Genomic DNA, 17,971 nt, shown 5'->3' on the forward strand with positions numbered 1-17,971 from the left:
TCCGGACTTGAAGTGGTTAATAAAGAGTGACAGGAACAAAAATGTCTTATCACCATGATGATCATGGTGGACCTCCATCATCGGGACCTCTGTCTTTGTTGTACTGTGCCATGTATTGTCCCCCCCTATTGTACAGCGCTGAGCAAACCCTTTGGCGCTATATAAACTCATAGTAATAATAATAATAATGATGAATACGGAGAAAAGACCCCTAGATTTATCACCAAGTCAGACTTGGTGATAAAGGCCTTTTTTGGAGAAAAAACTGAGAAAAGAGCCAGGAAGAGACCACTTAAATATTAATCAAGCATAACTGCAGGATTGCTCATGCTGTAAACCATCTAATTGGGTGCTTTTCAGCACATAGTTCCTCATTCACCCTGCCTTGACCCTCAGGGAGAATTTATTATCAACTATAGGACTGTTTTTTTGTTGTGCAGATGCATCTGAAAAGACTCAAGAGTCAGACACATTCGGTTTGGCAATCGGCAATTTCACGGCTGCTTGCAAATGCTGCATCAAATGCACTTAGGGCCTGTTCACACAAGAAGGGACACTTTATGATGCATATAACTCATAATCACAGTGATATTTCACTGCTTTTTACCGTGGCTTAACACTGTGATAATTCAGAAACAGGCTGAAACTTTTCTCCAGCAGTAATAAAAAGTCATGGTGATGTGCAGAGAAAAGATGAACAATGATAATGAAGGAAATTACAATACCTATTATTAAATGGATTAGTGTATATTAAAGGTGAGCAATAACAGTTAAATAGACTGTATTTGCATATAAAGATTCATTTACATAACTACAAATTACAATGTTTCAATGTCTATTAAGTAATTATGTTACTTTTTACTTATGAACAGGGCTGTTTCTAGCACACCAGATGGACAAAAAATGTAAGATCTCTTATTACCAGCTTTATTACTGCTTATTAAAGTACTCAGTAAAAGAAGAACGTAAATCATATCAAAATAAATAGACCATCTATTATAATCTACATAGCTTGGTTTATAAAATTAAATATTCTTCCTTTCTGATTAAATCGGTGTAATTATGTCGATATGAATCCCTTTCTTATATAGTATAACTAACCAGGTTAAAGAGACCCTGTCACAATTGAATTAAAAGAGTATGGCCCAAGCTTTTTTGTTTCATACTTCTCTTCTGGGTCACAGGAGTGCACTTACTTTTGTTCTCCTTTGACACAGAATCAGCTGACAGCTGGCTTTAGCCTGTTACAGAGCTGCTCCAGGCTCTGGAAGAATCCTGACCATATTGTCAGGATCCACTTTGATGCCTGAGCAGCAGCTGGCTCAGCCTCTCAGTAGTCATGCAAATCATATCTCTATGCCTTTGTGGCCCATGAAACAGCTACCTTACAGTAAGAAAACAACATAGAATATAGAGTTGTTTGCCAAATATGCATATAGTCATTTTTGGATTACTTGCTATCATTTCAAGATGTGGAAACTGTCTTCTATCGACTGGACATTTGGAAAAGGAAAACAGTATAATCAGGCTGACTGTTGTGAGTTGTCCCAAAGGGAACCAAAAATTCCTGCACTAAAACACTGTTCTAGGAGAAGGTATTTACAGGTCACCACTTTGTTATAAATAACAAATCAAGGCTTTGAATGCAACATAATGTGAAAATGGAAATCTGCCCTGGCCCTATCTGAAGTCATTGATAAAATGGATTTATATTGTACTCCTGAGCGATTACTTGCTATGAAAAATGATACTTTACTGAAATACTACATTTCTTGGAATGCTTGGCTCAGACATTGTTATTGTAATATTTAAAGGGCCATTTTATTTTTAATGATACCTTGGTTAATGTTCTTCATATGCAGTTGCTAGTATTGGATAACATCTGACACCTACCTATGGATCTGCTATAACATTGCTCACTTGAAATTGTACCGTAATGTGATACATGGCTTCTTGGACACCTGGATTTCTCTTTGGATAATACTCTCTTTTATAATCTAATTATCCTGGCTGATGTTTGTTTCCCTTTTTTCTGTTCACGCTAAAACATCAGTGAAGAAATAATGAAATAAAAAATCAAGGCTTTGTACCTTATTTAAAACCTTTTTTTATGGATAGCTATAGCAATTTGTAGTATAATATGTAATATTATGGATAGTTATCAATCAATATTTAGTGTTTAATTTGTAATTTCATATGAACAAATCTAATTCTCATATATCTCTCTGTGTATATAGCACCATCTACTCATCAGACACCAGGACTACAGATAAGCCAACAAGGACCAATTTTATTGACAGTGCCAGATCAAGGTATTGTTGCCAGTAGTTGCTTTTAAGTGCAACTAAGGTCTGCATATATGGTAGTTTACATATCCAAAATCAGTGGTTCTCATAATAAAACTTTAGGTGATACTTGTCAGGATATGGAGTGCACCTAACATTTTTGTATGGATCTCTGCTGTGTTTTGTAGTCAGTTAGGTGTCAGTATCATGGACAGGCAGGGCTACTGATTATACATTTAGAGGGTTATGTGATTCATAGAGTGCTGAAACATTGATGGCAGGAGCATAATGAAATATTCTGAGACAGAAATGGACTATAGAGTTTAGGAGCATTGCAAGTATTGTGAAAGACTTAAGGCACCCTATGGCGCAATTTGTGAATGGTGGGCATAACCAGATTTCATTAAACACTGTGGCTTACAGGGGTTGGTTAACTAGAATCTGAGCCCACTTGCTGTATTCATTGCACAGATAAGCCACAGTGCTTGTACCCACAAAACGCACAATAACTATCCTGGTAATAATGGTCGCCAGGACAAATATCCCCAGTGTGGATACAGACAGCACAAATAACTTCATTAAAACTCATATAATATAACTTTTTTGTGATATAATAATACAATTAGACCCTAAAGTGTCATATAAAATCTCAGAAATCCCAAAAAAGTGTCCAAAAAAGAAAACTCCAAAGAAAAGTCCAGTGTTCAAAAAGGTCCCAGATTTCCAAACTTTTTCATCCAATAGGAAGGATTGAATCCTATTCCATCCAGTAAAGAACCTCAAAAATAAAAAATAAATACTCTAGTGCATTACCTTTATATAAAGGAATAATCACTCAGTGCAAAAACTCAACCACTTAAAAATGTGCCAAAAACCTTTTATAAAATAAATACATTTTTTATATAGTGCACATAAGTACTACAAATTAGACTGTGAGCACTCTGTGATCACTGTAACACTGTGCATACACCAAAAACCAGCACCAATAAATATGCACAGTGTTGCAGTGATCACAGAGTGCTCACAGTCTAATTTGTAGTACATATGTGCACTATATAAAAAAATTATTTATTTTATAAAAGGTTTTTGGCACATTTTTAAGTGGTTGAGTTTTTGCACTGAGTGATTATTCCTTTATATAAAGGTAATGCACTAGAGTATTTATTTTTTATTTTTGAGGTTCTTTTCTGGATGGAATAGGATTCAATCCTTCCTATTGGATGAAAAAGTTTGGAAATCTGGGACCTTTTTGAACACTGGACTTTTCTTTGGACTTTTCTTTTTTGGACACTTTTTTGGGATTTCTGAGATTTTATATGACACTTTAGGGTCTAATTGTATTATTAAATCACAAAAAGGTTATATTATATGATTATTGCACTTTCTAGGGAGAAAGTATGACTTTTTGAGGGGTTTGAAGTGGAGGAGGTTATATATTTATTTGTTAACTTCATTAAAACTGTTGGGAACAACTAAGCAACCAAGGAACCTTTTGGTAAAGAGTATGTAATGTACAATACAGCTTACAGTGTAGCGTGGTCAAGACTATATAACAGTCAACATAGCATATAGAATACAGTGGTAAGGATGGTGTAATACACAAATGAACCCCTTTGTGACTGCAATATGACTTTAAAAGTTCAAAGGTAAAGGCCCCTTGCCATGAGAATATTAATTACCTTTGCAGCAGAAAGCAACTTATTTGCAAATGTGCGTCTTTCTAGATCTTAGACCTGCTCAATTGGAAAAATTAGCCATAGAGTCATTGTCAAGTTAAATGATGAATATCAGCACTGTTGGTTTTGGCATCTCAGCTTCAAAGAACACTGGTCTGAAAAGGTTAACAAGGTCAGCAACCAGCAGTGTGTAATATTCAGCACAGCTTGCGGAGTGCAGCGGTCAGCAGTATGTCAACATATGAACTGTGCAGAGTGGCTATTGTTGGATTCTCTTATCTTGGTGGTCCGTTTTGGGTGGGAGTCCATGTTAAATACTTTTGCAGCTATAGATAAAATGTAGCACAAAAAAGACATAGTGCTAATACCAAATATACTAGAAAAGCAAAGATAAAAGAAGACAAAATACACTGTTAACTGATACCCCAAGGCATACTAAATTATTGGATATTTGAAAAAATGAAATCCAATGAAATGTGTCACCTTTGGGATGCTACAAATGTGAAGAATATTAGCATGTAACAGTATTGGTGGTCTCCTGTGAGGAAATGTGTGGGTTAATATCACTCAGCTGGTTTAATCTCATCAGTTCTGGAAACGATAGACATTTACATTTTGAGGGTTGCTATAGTAACAGCTCACCCTTCTGATTACACACACAGCATATGAACTACAATGTCACTGCTGTAAGCAGTACATATCTAATTCAGAGACTCCAACAAAAGCTCCCATATTTGCATCATGCAATTAAGTGATGTATTTTGTACACCATGCTCATGAGATTAAGTTGCGCCCTGTTCGTTGTCATTTTTAGATTTGAAAAAACAGAAGAACAACCTAGCCCACCCACTTCTCCACCACCCAGAATTGAGAGCAGGTAAATGTTTTATAATATACATACCGTATATTACTTTGTACAACAACTTGAATTTGATGGAGCTAAAAAAGTAAAGGATAACAATTGCAGAATTTTGGGTGGCCTTTTAAAGCACAGCTCCTGCCAGAATATTTAGCTAAAAATGTTTTGGATACAGCAAGGGAAATATAGTGTTCCCTTCAGATTTTTATTGCTGTCTGGGTCCTTGTTGAGGAGCTGTCCCCTTGTTTCCTGTTGGAACAAGAAGTGATGGGAAACCATTGCTTCAAGGAAACAGAAAAACACATTTTAGTACTGCAGAGTTTGAACTGATAATGTTTTTAATATCCCATTATAAGAAAACCTGGTTTTAGGTAAACTTTGGTGAGCTAGATCCATGCAAACTCATCATGCCTCTCAGGAATTCCAGTGCTCAAGATGATCAGCGTTTCTAACAAATACATGTTTTGATAAAGGCTTCTTGTTCTCTTGTCCCAGCAAAGGACATATTACTTTCTACTCAATGCTTTTTCAGTCTCCTGTCCATACACAGGTCATTTCACTTTCTCCATAAAGGTTTCTAGTTCTCCTGTCTATGCACTGGACATTTAATTTCTCCTCAAATGTTTCTCAGTCTCCTGCCCATTCAGAGGACATATCACTTTCTCCACAAAGTTTTCTGTTCTCCTGTCCATACAGAGGACATTTCACTTTCTCCATAAAAGTTTGTTCTCTTGTCTATGCACTGGACATTTAATTTCTCCTCAAAAGTTTCACAGTCTCCTGCCCATTCAGAGGACATATCACTTTCTCCACAAAGTTTTTTGTTCTCATGTCCTGCAAAGGACATTTTACTTTCTTCTCAAAGGTTTTTTAGTCTCCTGTCCATACAGAGGACATTTCACTTTCTCTATAAAAGTTTATTGTTCTCCTGTCTATGCACTGGACATTTAATTTCTCCTCAAATGTTTCCCAGTCTCCTGCCTATTCAGGGGACACATCACTTTCTCCACAAAGTTTTTTTTTCTCATGTCCATACAGAGCACATTCACTTTCTCCATAAAGTTTTCTTGTTCTCCTGTCTATGCAGAGGACATTTCAATTCTCCTCAAGGCTTTCTCAATCTTCTGTCCATGCAGAGGACATTTCACTTTGTCTACAAAGGTCTCTCTTTCTCCTGCCCACGCAGAAGACATTTTACTTTCTTTACAAAAGGACATTTCACTTACTCCACACAGGATTGCTTGGATCTTAAAGAAGGGGACATACCAAAGCTTGTCCTGAAAAATTGTATGTTAGTGCAAATAAAAAAAAGTATCACAGACAGTATTAATTGTTTCTGTCACAAGTGCACTAATACAGCTACAATCACCTCCACGCAGGTTTATCATTCTCCTGTTCATGTAGAGGAGGTTTAATTGCTGATGCTGCATTCTTCATAGAAACAAATGAAAAGACCAACTTCCTAATGGGTGCAGCAGATGGGCAGAGTTATGAACTGCAAAGATTTTGTACTGTATTTCCAAGAAGTATAAGATGTCAATAGGTGATTCAACATGTTGGCTTTCATGGAAAACTAAATGTAATGGTAGGTGAACTAACCATTTGAAGAGAAATCTGCCATAAAGCAAAACACCTATGTGTGAAAAACATCTGATGGAAGTAACCATCCATGGAACATTCACTCTTTTAATGGGTCAGAAAAGAGATGCATCCTTGCTGCCTGGAAAAGGCTTTAAGTGCCTTTTAACACAGGCAAAGATAAATCTGCGTATGTGAATACTGCAGTCATTATATTTTCAGCATGGAGGTTTGAAATGGTAAACATGATCACACCACTTTATTTGCTAAAGATGTGCCAACAGTAAATGCATACTTAATATTTATTTGATTATCGGTATATATAATTCATTGGTGGTTGTATACTTAATGAAAAATAAACATTCACTGATATGCTGTGCAATAATAAATATATTTTTATTTTAGGCCGGCATACCCTTCTAAGCCTGTTACACCTGACAGTGGAGAAAGAAGAAGTGCAGTTGAGCGAAAGCAAAGGTAATTAACGATGAAAGTAGGAATATCTATACAAATCCAATGAGGTACTACAAAGTACACAAATAAAGTTTAGTAATCAGTATCATTAATCAGATATTGTGATTTTTAAATTATGTACCAATGATACACTTTGAGTGCCAACAAAATCACCCATGCAAAATATTCTAAGGAATATTTTCCTAAGACTGGCCACAAGCTTGATCATCTTTTACTGAAAGCAAACTAGAGGCATTTAGATATGATGCTATCTTTCTTGCAATCACAGATCTTCAAGATCTGCTGCGGCTTTGGTCTCTAATTTGGCCTAAAATACATTAAGATACAGGCTCAGCACTGATCAGTTTCTTGTGGATAAAAGGGAATAATGACCCATTAATCTGAGATTTCCAACATTTGTATAAGCAAAAACCACGAAAAAATACAACTGAAAATTTTTATTTTTTAAATCATGTGATCTTTTTGGATCATACATTATATACATATGCATTCTCTTTATCTGGCAACATCATTTTGGTATTATCCGGCACCATTGCATGTATATTTTGCAAACATTGTACTTTAGTAGATTCAATTGCTACTGTCTATAAAAATGATCTTTTATAGACTTACCTATGGGAACAAATCTAGATTGGACGAGGATATCACACTTGTCTTATGGAACACCTCGCTAACTGTGTGACAGAAAAACAGAGCAGCAATCCAGATGTCAGGTTTTACCTCAATGGTACCAGTTGGAGAACATCCATCTAACTGACATCTTGGGTGATTGGTAGGATTTTTGCAGCGTGGCAGATGTCTTTATGCAGCTGAACTTTGGTAGCGCATGCCCTAGCTTGGGGGACAGCAACCTGTAGACCGCGATCTACCGGTAGATAATGGCCAGGTGACTGGGTGACCCACCATCCCAGAGCATCAGAGTGCAATGCAGAGGGACTACTTGTAAAATTGGAGCTGTAGTAGGGTGCAAGAGCCACATAAGCCTATGCCTCCTCTGTAGTGCTGGCTCTTGTCCCATGCAGAGTCATACCATCTGCACTCCACCTCTTATCCCAGCTAGCGATCTTCAGATTCTTCACCCCCATCCCAACTGCACCCCCTTTAGCTGCAGTGGCCAGGGGTGTATACATGTAGCAGCAGGAGTTATACACCCTGTCATAGTTGGTGGGTGTAGCACCTGCCATGCATAATCCATTCACGCAAATGCGGCCTCTCTGCAAGTGCCCTGCAACTTGTTGCAGTACAGCAAACAAAAGGTTAAAGCAGGTAACGTTGAGTCTGTTTTAACCCCTTTGACCCCGCAGAAGCATGCAGTTTCGGACACTTGCATAGTGGCCCAATTTATGTGAATTGGTCATGATTGGCAGGTGGCAGAAACCACCAAAAGCAACAAGGGGTTTACTTCTGCTGTGTCATGTGTACACCTTTGGCTGCCTCAGCAGCTAAAGGGGGTAAGGATTAGAGGTGGTATAACTGCCACTCAACTGCAGGATTTTACCACCTTTGACTTTATGTGTGAATCAGGGGTGGACTGACCATTTGGAAACTCGGGCACTGCCCGAGGGCCCGGGGTCAGTAGGGGGCCCCATGAGATGCCCCTGGTACCTTTTTTATAGGCTTTTTTGAGTTTTGGCAAGGACACAGCGGCCCCATGATCCCCTATTGCCCGGGGGCCCCATGAGTTGTCAGTCCGCCCCTGGTGTGAACAAGCCCTAAGGGCACCACTGCTGAATGCTCATTCACAAGGGCTCATTCACAAGTGCAGCAGGCACTGCTGCTCCTCTGAAAAGCAATCTGAGTGTGTTTGACAGGTGGTGAGGACGCGATATGTTGCCTTCTCAAGACCTGATATAAACCCATGATTTCTGTGGAATGTATGCGATTGCCACACGGCAGTAGTATGGTAGTTAGAGGTTTAAATCAAGTGTGAGGAGGCGACACTGTGCCCGGTGATATTTGACTTCTCCCATGTTGTTCATGTAGATCTCCACCTCTTTAAGGTTTCCTACCCCTGCCCTAACCAAATATATCTTGCCTACACTCCAAATGCATACCACGTTCATATTGTAACTTTATTTAAAATAAATCGATTTTTATTGGATAAATGCAATAAGTGTCCATCCTTCCCATGATTTTCTATGCTCATCAGATCCATACAGTGGCTGCAATGCAGTATTTATTCTGATTGAGGTATTGTAGGAAAAAAAAACAACTCTCCCTCAAAGTTAGCAGCAGAAGTATTGAAATTAATCTTTCAGCCAGGACTTCCCTCTTCCAGCAGTGCCATGGCAGCCTTTCAGCCTTCCAATCTCTAATGTAAACATGGAAGCAGCATTAGCGAAGCTGCGGAGAGAACAGAACAGTCTGAAGGACTAAGGTGTCCATTTATGACACAGAGAATAGCTGCGATTCAACGGATCTCAGCTATTCTCTGGTCATTCACAGTTTATAACACTCAGGAGATCATGTCAGTCCTTCACTGGAGAATCAGAGGGACCGCAAACTAAGCAGAGATAATTTACCTCTGCTTAGTAAACTGATCTTTTACTGTAATCTCGCGAGATTATAGTAAAATCAGCCATTTTCCAGAGTTTGTAGACCGTTCTCCAGCGTTTGGAGACCGTTCTCCCTTCGTCCGGAGAACTGCTTCATAAACTGCATTCACAGGAGAACTGTGTTCTCCAAGAATGTCGGAGAACTGAGCAGCGATCTATTACCGCTGGTTCATAAACGGACACCTTAAAGTGTTACTAAACCCTGGACCCTGCATTCACTATATCTGGTCTCCCACAGTACATAGAAAATGTAAATTCAATTATTTTAGTAAATATAAACTGATAAATACCTTTTCTCATCAGCATTTAGAGCAGTCTTGTGACTTCTATCAGTGTCCAGCCTAGCACTGGTTAATCTCGTAGGAGGAGTTTTCATTCTCCTCTGACTGTCCTATGACGCTGCATAACCCCTGATCCATTCTCTGGACACTGCTGATTGGCCCTGTGCTGATCACATGCACCCCCCCCCCCCCAAAGAAAAAAAAAATTCTCTAGCAATACACAGCAACTGTTACAGCGGTCAGTGAAGGATTGATTTAAAACTCATTTACTGCCTAAGAATATGTAAATGCCTTAATGTCCATAGCCTGACAACAGGTTGACTTTATCTCTAGCTTGGAGTTTTGAATGTAATTCTTGACTGTGCAATTGTAATTTTGGTTACAGAAGTCAAGATCTGGATAATCTCATTGAAGTATCAAGCTCTAGAGTTGTGAAGAGCAAAGGGTAAGCTATGGCTAGCGATCTTCAGATTCTTCACCCCCATCCCAACTGCACCCCCTTTAGCTGCAGTGGCCAGGGGTGTACACATGTAGCAGCAGGAGTTATACGCCCTGTCATAGTTGGTGGGTGTAGCACCTGCCATGCATAATCCATTCACGCAAATGCGGCCTCTCTGCAAGTGCCCTGCAACTTGTTGCAGTACAGCAAACAAAAGGTTGTAGCAGGCAGCGTTGAGTCTGTTTTAACCCCTTTGACCCCGCAGAAGCATGCAGTTTCGGGCACTTCCATAGTGGCCCATTTTATGTGAATTGGTCATGATTGGCAGGCGGCAGAAACCACCAAAAGCAAAAAGGGGTTTACTTCTGCTGTGACATGTGTACACCTTTGGCTGCCTCAGCAGCTAAAGGGGGTAAGGATTAGAGGTGGTATAACTGCGACTCAACTGCAGGGTTTTTCACCTTTGACTTTATGTGTGAACCAGGGGTGGGCAGACCATTTGGAAACTCGGGCACTGCCTGAGGGCCCGGGGTCAGTAGGGGGCCCCATGAGATGCCCCTGGTACCTTTTTTATAGGCTTTTTTGAGTTTGGACAAGGACACAGGGGCCCCATGATCCCCTATTGCCCGGGGGCCCCATGAGTTGTCAGTCCGCCCCTGGTGTGAACAAGCCCTAAGGGCACCACTGCTGAATGCTCATTCACAAGGGCTCATTCACAAGTGCAGCAGGCACTGCTGCTCCTCTGAAAAGCAATCTGAGTGTGTTTGACAGGTGGTGAGGACGCAATATGTTGCCTTCTCAAGACCTGATATAAACCCATGATTTCTGTGGAATGTATGCGATTGCCACACGGCAGTAGTATGGTAGTTAGAGGTTTAAATCAGGTGTGAGGAGGCGACACTGTGCCCAGTGATCTTTGACTTCTCCCATGTTGTTCATGTAGATCTCCACCTCCTTAAGGTTTCCTACCCCTGCCCTAACCAAATATATCTTGCCTACACTCCAAATGCATACCACGTTCATACTGTAACTTTATTTAAAATAAATCCATTTTTATTGTCTATTTAAATTGAATGTGTGGCCAGGCTATGGACATTTGAGTACTTTTTTTATTGTAACCAAATAGTAAATGAACTTTTAAGGAATCTATTTAAAAAAAAAAAAATTTGGATAAATGCAATAAGTGTCCATCCTTCCCATGATTTCCTATGCTCATCAGATCCATACAGTGGCTGCAATGCAGTATTTATTCTGATTGAGGTATTGCAGGAAAAAAAACAATTCTCCCTCAAAGTTAGCAGCAGAAGTATTGAAATTGATCTTTCAGCCAGGACTTCCCTCTTCCAGCAGTGCCATGGCAGCCTTTCTGCCTTCCAATCTCTAATGTAAACAGGGAAGCTGCATTAGCGAAGCTGCGGAGAGAACAGAACAGTCTGAAGGACTTAAAGTGTTACTAAACCCAGGACCCTGCATTCACTGTATATGGTCTCCCACAGTACATAGAAAATGGAAATTCAATTATTTTAGTAAGTATAAACTGATAAATACCTTTTCTCATCAGCATTTAGAGCAGTCTTGTGACTTCTATCAGTGTCCAGCCTAGCACTGGTTAATCTTGTAGGAGGAGTTTTCATTCTCCTCTAACTGTCCTATGACGCTGCATAACCCCTGATCCATTCTCTGGACACTGCTGATTGGCCCTGTGCTGATCACATGCACCCCCCCCAAACAAAAAAATTATCTAGCAATACACAGCAACTGATCATGTGCAGACTTGCCACTGCTGCTCTATGGCAGATGGATTGGCGACAGCAAAGGAAGGGGAGGATAAGAGAAGACAGGATCAAACATCCTTTTTACACAATGCAGAGGATTAACCCCTTAGGTTCTACTGTGAGTATAACAAGCATGCTTTACTGCGTATACAGACTGATTTTACTGTTGTGGGTTTAGTAACACTTTAAGTGCTTTGGCTATGAACTTTGGGGCTATTTTGCTCAACAGTGCTTGCTGTTACAGCGGTCAGTGAAAGATTGATTTAAAACTCATTTACTGCCTAAGAATATGTAAATGCCTTAATGTCCATAGCCTGACAACAGGTTGACTTTATCTCTAGCTTGGAGTTTTGAATGTAATTATTGACTGTGCAATTGTAATTTTGGTTACAGAAGTCAAGATCTGGATAATCTCATTGACGTATCAAGCTCTAGAGTTGTGAAGAGCAAAGGGTAAGCTATGGCTAGCGATCTTCAGATTCTTCACCCCCACCCCAACTGCACCCCCTTTAGCTGCAGTGGCCAGGGGTGCACACATGTAGCAGCAGGAGTTATACGCCCTGTCATAGTTGGTGGGTGTAGCACCTGCCATGCATAATCCATTCACGCAAATGCGGCCTCTCTGCAAGTGCCCTGCAACTTGTTGCAGTACAGCAAACAAAAGGTTATAGCCAGCAGCGTTGAGTCTGTTTTAACCCCTTTGACCCCGCAGAAGCATGCAGTTTCGGACACTTGCATAGTGGCCCATTTTATGTGAATTGGTCATGATTGACAGGCGGCAGAAACCACCAAAAGCAACAAGGGGTTTACTTCTGCTGTGACATGTGTACACCTTTGGCTGCCTCAGCAGCTAAAGGGGGTAAGGATTAGAGGTGGTTTAACTGCGACTCAACTGCAGGGTTTTACCACCTTTGACTTTATGTGTGAACCAGGGGTGGACTGACCATTTGGAAACTCGGGCACTGCCCGAGGGCCCGGGGTCAGTAGGGGGCCCCATGAGATGCCCCTGGTACCTTTTTTATAGGCTTTTTTGAGTTTGGGCAAGGACACAGGACCCCATGATCCCCTATTGCCCGGGGGCCCCATGAGTTGTCAGTCCGCCCCTGGTGTGAACAAGCCCTAAGGGCACCACTGCTGAATGCTCATTCACAAGGGCTCATTAACAAGTGCAGCAGGCATTGCTGCTCCTCTGAAAAGCAATCTGAGTGTGTTTGACAGGTGGTGAGGAGGCGATATGTTGCCTTCTCAAGACCTGATATAAACCCATGATTTCTGTGGAATGTATGCGATTGCCACACGGCAGTAGTATGGTAGTTAGAGGTTTAAATCAGGTGTGAGGAGGCGACACTGTGCCCAGTGATCTTTGACTTCTCCCATGTTGTTCATGTAGATCTCCACCTCTTTAAGGTTTCCTACCCCTGCCCTAACCAAATATATCTTGCCTACACTCCAAATGCATACCACGTTCATATTGTAACTTTATTTAAAATAAATCGATTTTTATTGTCTATTTAAAGTGAATGTGTGGCCAGGCTATGGACATTTGACTACTTTTTTATTGTCACCAAATAGTAAATGAGCTTTTAAGGAATCTATTTTAAAAAACAAAATTTGGATAAATGCAATAAGTGTCCATCCTTCCCATGATTTTCTATGCTCATCAGATCCATACAGTGGCTGCAATGCAGTATTTTTTCTGATTGAGGTATTGTAGGAAAAAAAACTATTCTCCCTCAAAGTTAGCAGCAGAAGTATTGAAATTGATCTTTCAGACATGACTTCCCTCTTCCAGCAGTGCCATGGCAGCCTTTCAGCCTTCCAATCTCTAATGTAAACAGGGAAACTGCATTAGCGAAGCTGCGGAGAGAACAGAACAGTCTGAAGGACTTAAAGTGTTACTAAACCCAGGACCTTGCATTCACTATATCTGGTATCCCACAGTACACAGAACATGGAAATTCAATTATTTTAGTAAATATAAACTGATAAATACCTTTTCTCATCAGCATTTAGAGCAGTCTTGTGACTTCTATCAGTGTCCAGCCTAGCACTGGTTAATCTTGTAGGAGGAGTTTTCATTCTCCTCTGACTGTCCAATGAGGCTGCATAACCCCTAATCCATTCTCTGGACACTGCTGATTGGCCCTGTGCTGATCACATGCACCCCCCCCTCCCCAAAGAAAAAAAAAATTCTCTAGCAATACACAGCAACTGATCATGTGCAGACTTGCCACTGCTGCTCTATGGCAGATGGATTGGCGACAGCAAAGGAAGGGGAGGATAAGAGAAGACAGGATCAAACATCCTTTTTACACAATGCAGAGGATTAACCCCTTAGGTTCTACAGTGAGTATAACAAGCATGCTTTACTGCGTATACAGACTGATTTTACTGTTGTGGGTTTAGTAACACTTTAAGTGCTTTGGCTATGAACTTTGGGGCTATTTTGCTCAACAGTGCCTGCTGTTACAGCGGTCAGTGAAAGATTGATTTAAAACTCATTTACTGCCTAAGAATATGTAAATGCCTTAATGTCCATAGCCTGACAACAGGTTGACTTTATCTCTAGCTTGGAGTTTTGAATGTAATTATTGACTGTGCAATTGTAATTTTGGTTACAGAAGTCAAGATCTGGATAATCTCATTGACGTATCAAGCTCTAGAGTTGTGAAGAGCAAAGGGTAAGCTATGGCTAGCGATCTTCAGATTCTTCACCCCCACCCCAACTGCACCCCCTTTAGCTGCAGTGGCCAGGGGTGCACACATGTAGCAGCAGGAGTTATACGCCCTGTCATAGTTGGTGGGTGTAGCACCTGCCATGCATAATCCATTCACGCAAATGCGGCCTCTCTGCAAGTGCCCTGCAACTTGTTGCAGTACAGCAAACAAAAGGTTATAGCCAGCAGCGTTGAGTCTGTTTTAACCCCTTTGACCCCGCAGAAGCATGCAGTTTCGGACACTTGCATAGTGGCCCATTTTATGTGAATTGGTCATGATTGACAGGCGGCAGAAACCACCAAAAGCAACAAGGGGTTTACTTCTGCTGTGACATGTGTACACCTTTGGCTGCCTCAGCAGCTAAAGGGGGTAAGGATTAGAGGTGGTTTAACTGCGACTCAACTGCAGGGTTTTACCACCTTTGACTTTATATGTGAACCAGGGGTGGACTGACCATTTGGAAACTCGGGCACTGCCCGAGGGCCCGGGGTCAGTAGGGGGCCCCATGAGATGCCCCTGGTACCTTTTTTATAGGCTTTTTTGAGTTTGGGCAAGGACACAGGACCCCATGATCCCCTATTGCCCGGGGGCCCCATGAGTTGTCAGTCCGCCCCTGGTGTGAACAAGCCCTAAGGGCACCACTGCTGAATGCTCATTCACAAGGGCTCATTAACAAGTGCAGCAGGCATTGCTGCTCCTCTGAAAAGCAATCTGAGTGTGTTTGACAGGTGGTGAGGAGGCGATATGTTGCCTTCTCAAGACCTGATATAAACCCATGATTTCTGTGGAATGTATGCGATTGCCACACGGCAGTAGTATGGTAGTTAGAGGTTTAAATCAGGTGTGAGGAGGCGACACTGTGCCCAGTGATCTTTGACTTCTCCCATGTTGTTCATGTAGATCTCCACCTCTTTAAGGTTTCCTACCCCTGCCCTAACCAAATATATCTTGCCTACACTCCAAATGCATACCACGTTCATATTGTAACTTTATTTAAAATAAATCGATTTTTATTGTCTATTTAAAGTGAATGTGTGGCCAGGCTATGGACATTTGACTACTTTTTTATTGTCACCAAATAGTAAATGAGCTTTTAAGGAATCTATTTTAAAAAACAAAATTTGGATAAATGCAATAAGTGTCCATCCTTCCCATGATTTTCTATGCTCATCAGATCCATACAGTGGCTGCAATGCAGTATTTTTTCTGATTGAGGTATTGTAGGAAAAAAAACTATTCTCCCTCAAAGTTAGCAGCAGAAGTATTGAAATTGATCTTTCAGACAGGACTTCCCTCTTCCAGCAGTGCCATGGCAGCCTTTCAGCCTTCCAATCTCTAATGTAAACAGGGAAACTGCATTAGCGAAGCTGCGGAGAGAACAGAACAGTCTGAAGGACTTAAAGTGTTACTAAACCCAGGACCTTGCATTCACTATATCTGGTATCCCACAGTACACAGAACATGGAAATTCAATTATTTTAGTAAATATAAACTGATAAATACCTTTTCTCATCAGCATTTAGAGCAGTCTTGTGACTTCTATCAGTGTCCAGCCTAGCACTGGTTAATCTTGTAGGAGGAGTTTTCATTCTCCTCTGACTGTCCAATGAGGCTGCATAACCCCTAATCCATTCTCTGGACACTGCTGATTGGCCCTGTGCTGATCACATGCACCCCCCCCTCCCCAAAGAAAAAAAAAATTCTCTAGCAATACACAGCAACTGATCATGTGCAGACTTGCCACTGCTGCTCTATGGCAGATGGATTGGCGACAGCAAAGGAAGGGGAGGATAAGAGAAGACAGGATCAAACATCCTTTTTACACAATGCAGAGGATTAACCCCTTAGGTTCTACAGTGAGTATAACAAGCATGCTTTACTGCGTATACAGACTGATTTTACTGTTGTGGGTTTAGTAACACTTTAAGTGCTTTGGCTATGAACTTTGGGGCTATTTTGCTCAACAGTGCCTGCTGTTACAGCGGTCAGTGAAAGATTGATTTAAAACTCATTTACTGCCTAAGAATATGTAAATGCCTTAATGTCCATAGCCTGACAACAGGTTGACTTTATCTCTAGCTTGGAGTTTTGAATGTAATTATTGACTGTGCAATTGTAATTTTGGTTACAGAAGTCAAGATCTGGATAATCTCATTGAAGTATCAAGCTCTAGAGTTGTGAAGAGCAAAGGGTAAGCTATGGCTAGCGATCTTCAGATTCTTCACCCCCATCCCAACTGCACCCCCTTTAGCTGCAGTGGCCAGGGGTGCACACATGTAGCAGCAGGAGTTATACGCCCTGTCATAGTTGGTGGGTGTAGCACCTGCCATGCATAATCCATTCACACAAATGCGGCCTCTCTGCAAGTGCCCTGCAACTTGTTGCAGTATAGCAAACAAAAGGTTAAAGCCAGCAGCATTGAGTCTGCTTCAACCCCTTTGACCCTGCAGAAGCATGCAGTTTCAGGGCACTTGCATAGTGGCCCAATTTATGTGAATTGGTCAAGATTGGCAGGCGGTAGAAACCACCAAAAGCACAAAGGGGTTTACTTCTGCTGTGACATGTGTATTATTATTATTATCATACAGGATTTATATAGCGCCAACAGTTTACTCAGCACTTTACATTATAGTGGGAGATAATACAGCAACAATACAGTTCAATACAAGAGGGATTTGAAGGCCCTGCTCCTTGGAGCTTACAATCTAGGAGGGAGGGGTTAATGGTACAATAGGTAATAACTGTGGGGGATGGAGTGTTTGGAAGAGTAGAGGATTCCAGTGTTAGCAGAGGGCGGGATAGGCTTCCCTGAAGAGATAGGTTTTCAGTGATCGCCTAAAAGTAAGCAGAGTAGGCGATAGTCTGATAGATTAGGGTAGGAAATTCCAGAGGATGGGGGAAGCCCTGGAGAAGTCCTGGAGACGAGCATGGGAGGAGGAGACAAGGGAGCTAGAGAGTAGGAGGTCCTGCGAGGTGCGAAGAGTACGGTTTGGGTGATATTTAGAGACAAGATCGGTTATGTAATTTGGGCACTGTTATGAATGGCTTTATATGTCAGTGTTAATGTTTTGAATTTTATTCGTTGGGCAATGGGAAGCCAGTGGAGGGATTGGCAGAGAAGGGTGGCAGAAACAGAACGGTTAGTAAGGTGGATGAGTCTGGCAGCAGCATTCATGATAAACTGAAGAGGGGATAGCCTGCGATGAGGTAGGTCAATGAGGAGGGAGTTACAATAGTCGAGGCATGATATGACAAGGGAGTGAATAAGTTGCTTAGTGGTTTCCGGGGTTAAGAACGGTCGTATCTTGGAGATGTTGCAGAGGTGAAGACT

At 41.1% G+C, this 17,971-nt stretch overlaps 1 protein-coding gene across 38 annotated transcripts in view; it reads left to right on the forward strand.

The window, feature by feature from the left end:
* The window catches only part of SCEL (sciellin), a 125,253-nt gene that overhangs the window by 64,131 nt on the left and 43,151 nt on the right, over positions 1-17,971 (forward strand). For 19 of the 38 annotated variants that reach the window (XM_089680413.1, XM_089680418.1, XM_089680424.1 and 16 more), the window contains 8 exons: positions 873-905; positions 2,238-2,312; positions 4,776-4,838; positions 6,804-6,875; positions 10,094-10,153; positions 12,316-12,375; positions 14,544-14,603; positions 16,772-16,831. In XM_089680413.1, coding sequence (XP_089536539.1) covers positions 873-905; positions 2,238-2,312; positions 4,776-4,838; positions 6,804-6,875; positions 10,094-10,153; positions 12,316-12,375; positions 14,544-14,603; positions 16,772-16,831 — 483 coding nt within the window. The remainder of the gene's footprint in view (positions 1-872; positions 906-2,237; positions 2,313-4,775; positions 4,839-6,803; positions 6,876-10,093; positions 10,154-12,315; positions 12,376-14,543; positions 14,604-16,771; positions 16,832-17,971) is intronic. The other 19 variants (XM_089680436.1, XM_089680443.1, XM_089680446.1 and 16 more) reach the window with 7 other exon arrangements.

This window comes from Staurois parvus, unplaced genomic scaffold (assembly GCF_062004578.1).
Source record: "Staurois parvus isolate SC_StPar_1 unplaced genomic scaffold, SC_StPar_1.0 ptg000243l, whole genome shotgun sequence".
Lineage (NCBI taxonomy): Eukaryota > Metazoa > Chordata > Amphibia > Anura > Ranidae > Staurois > Staurois parvus.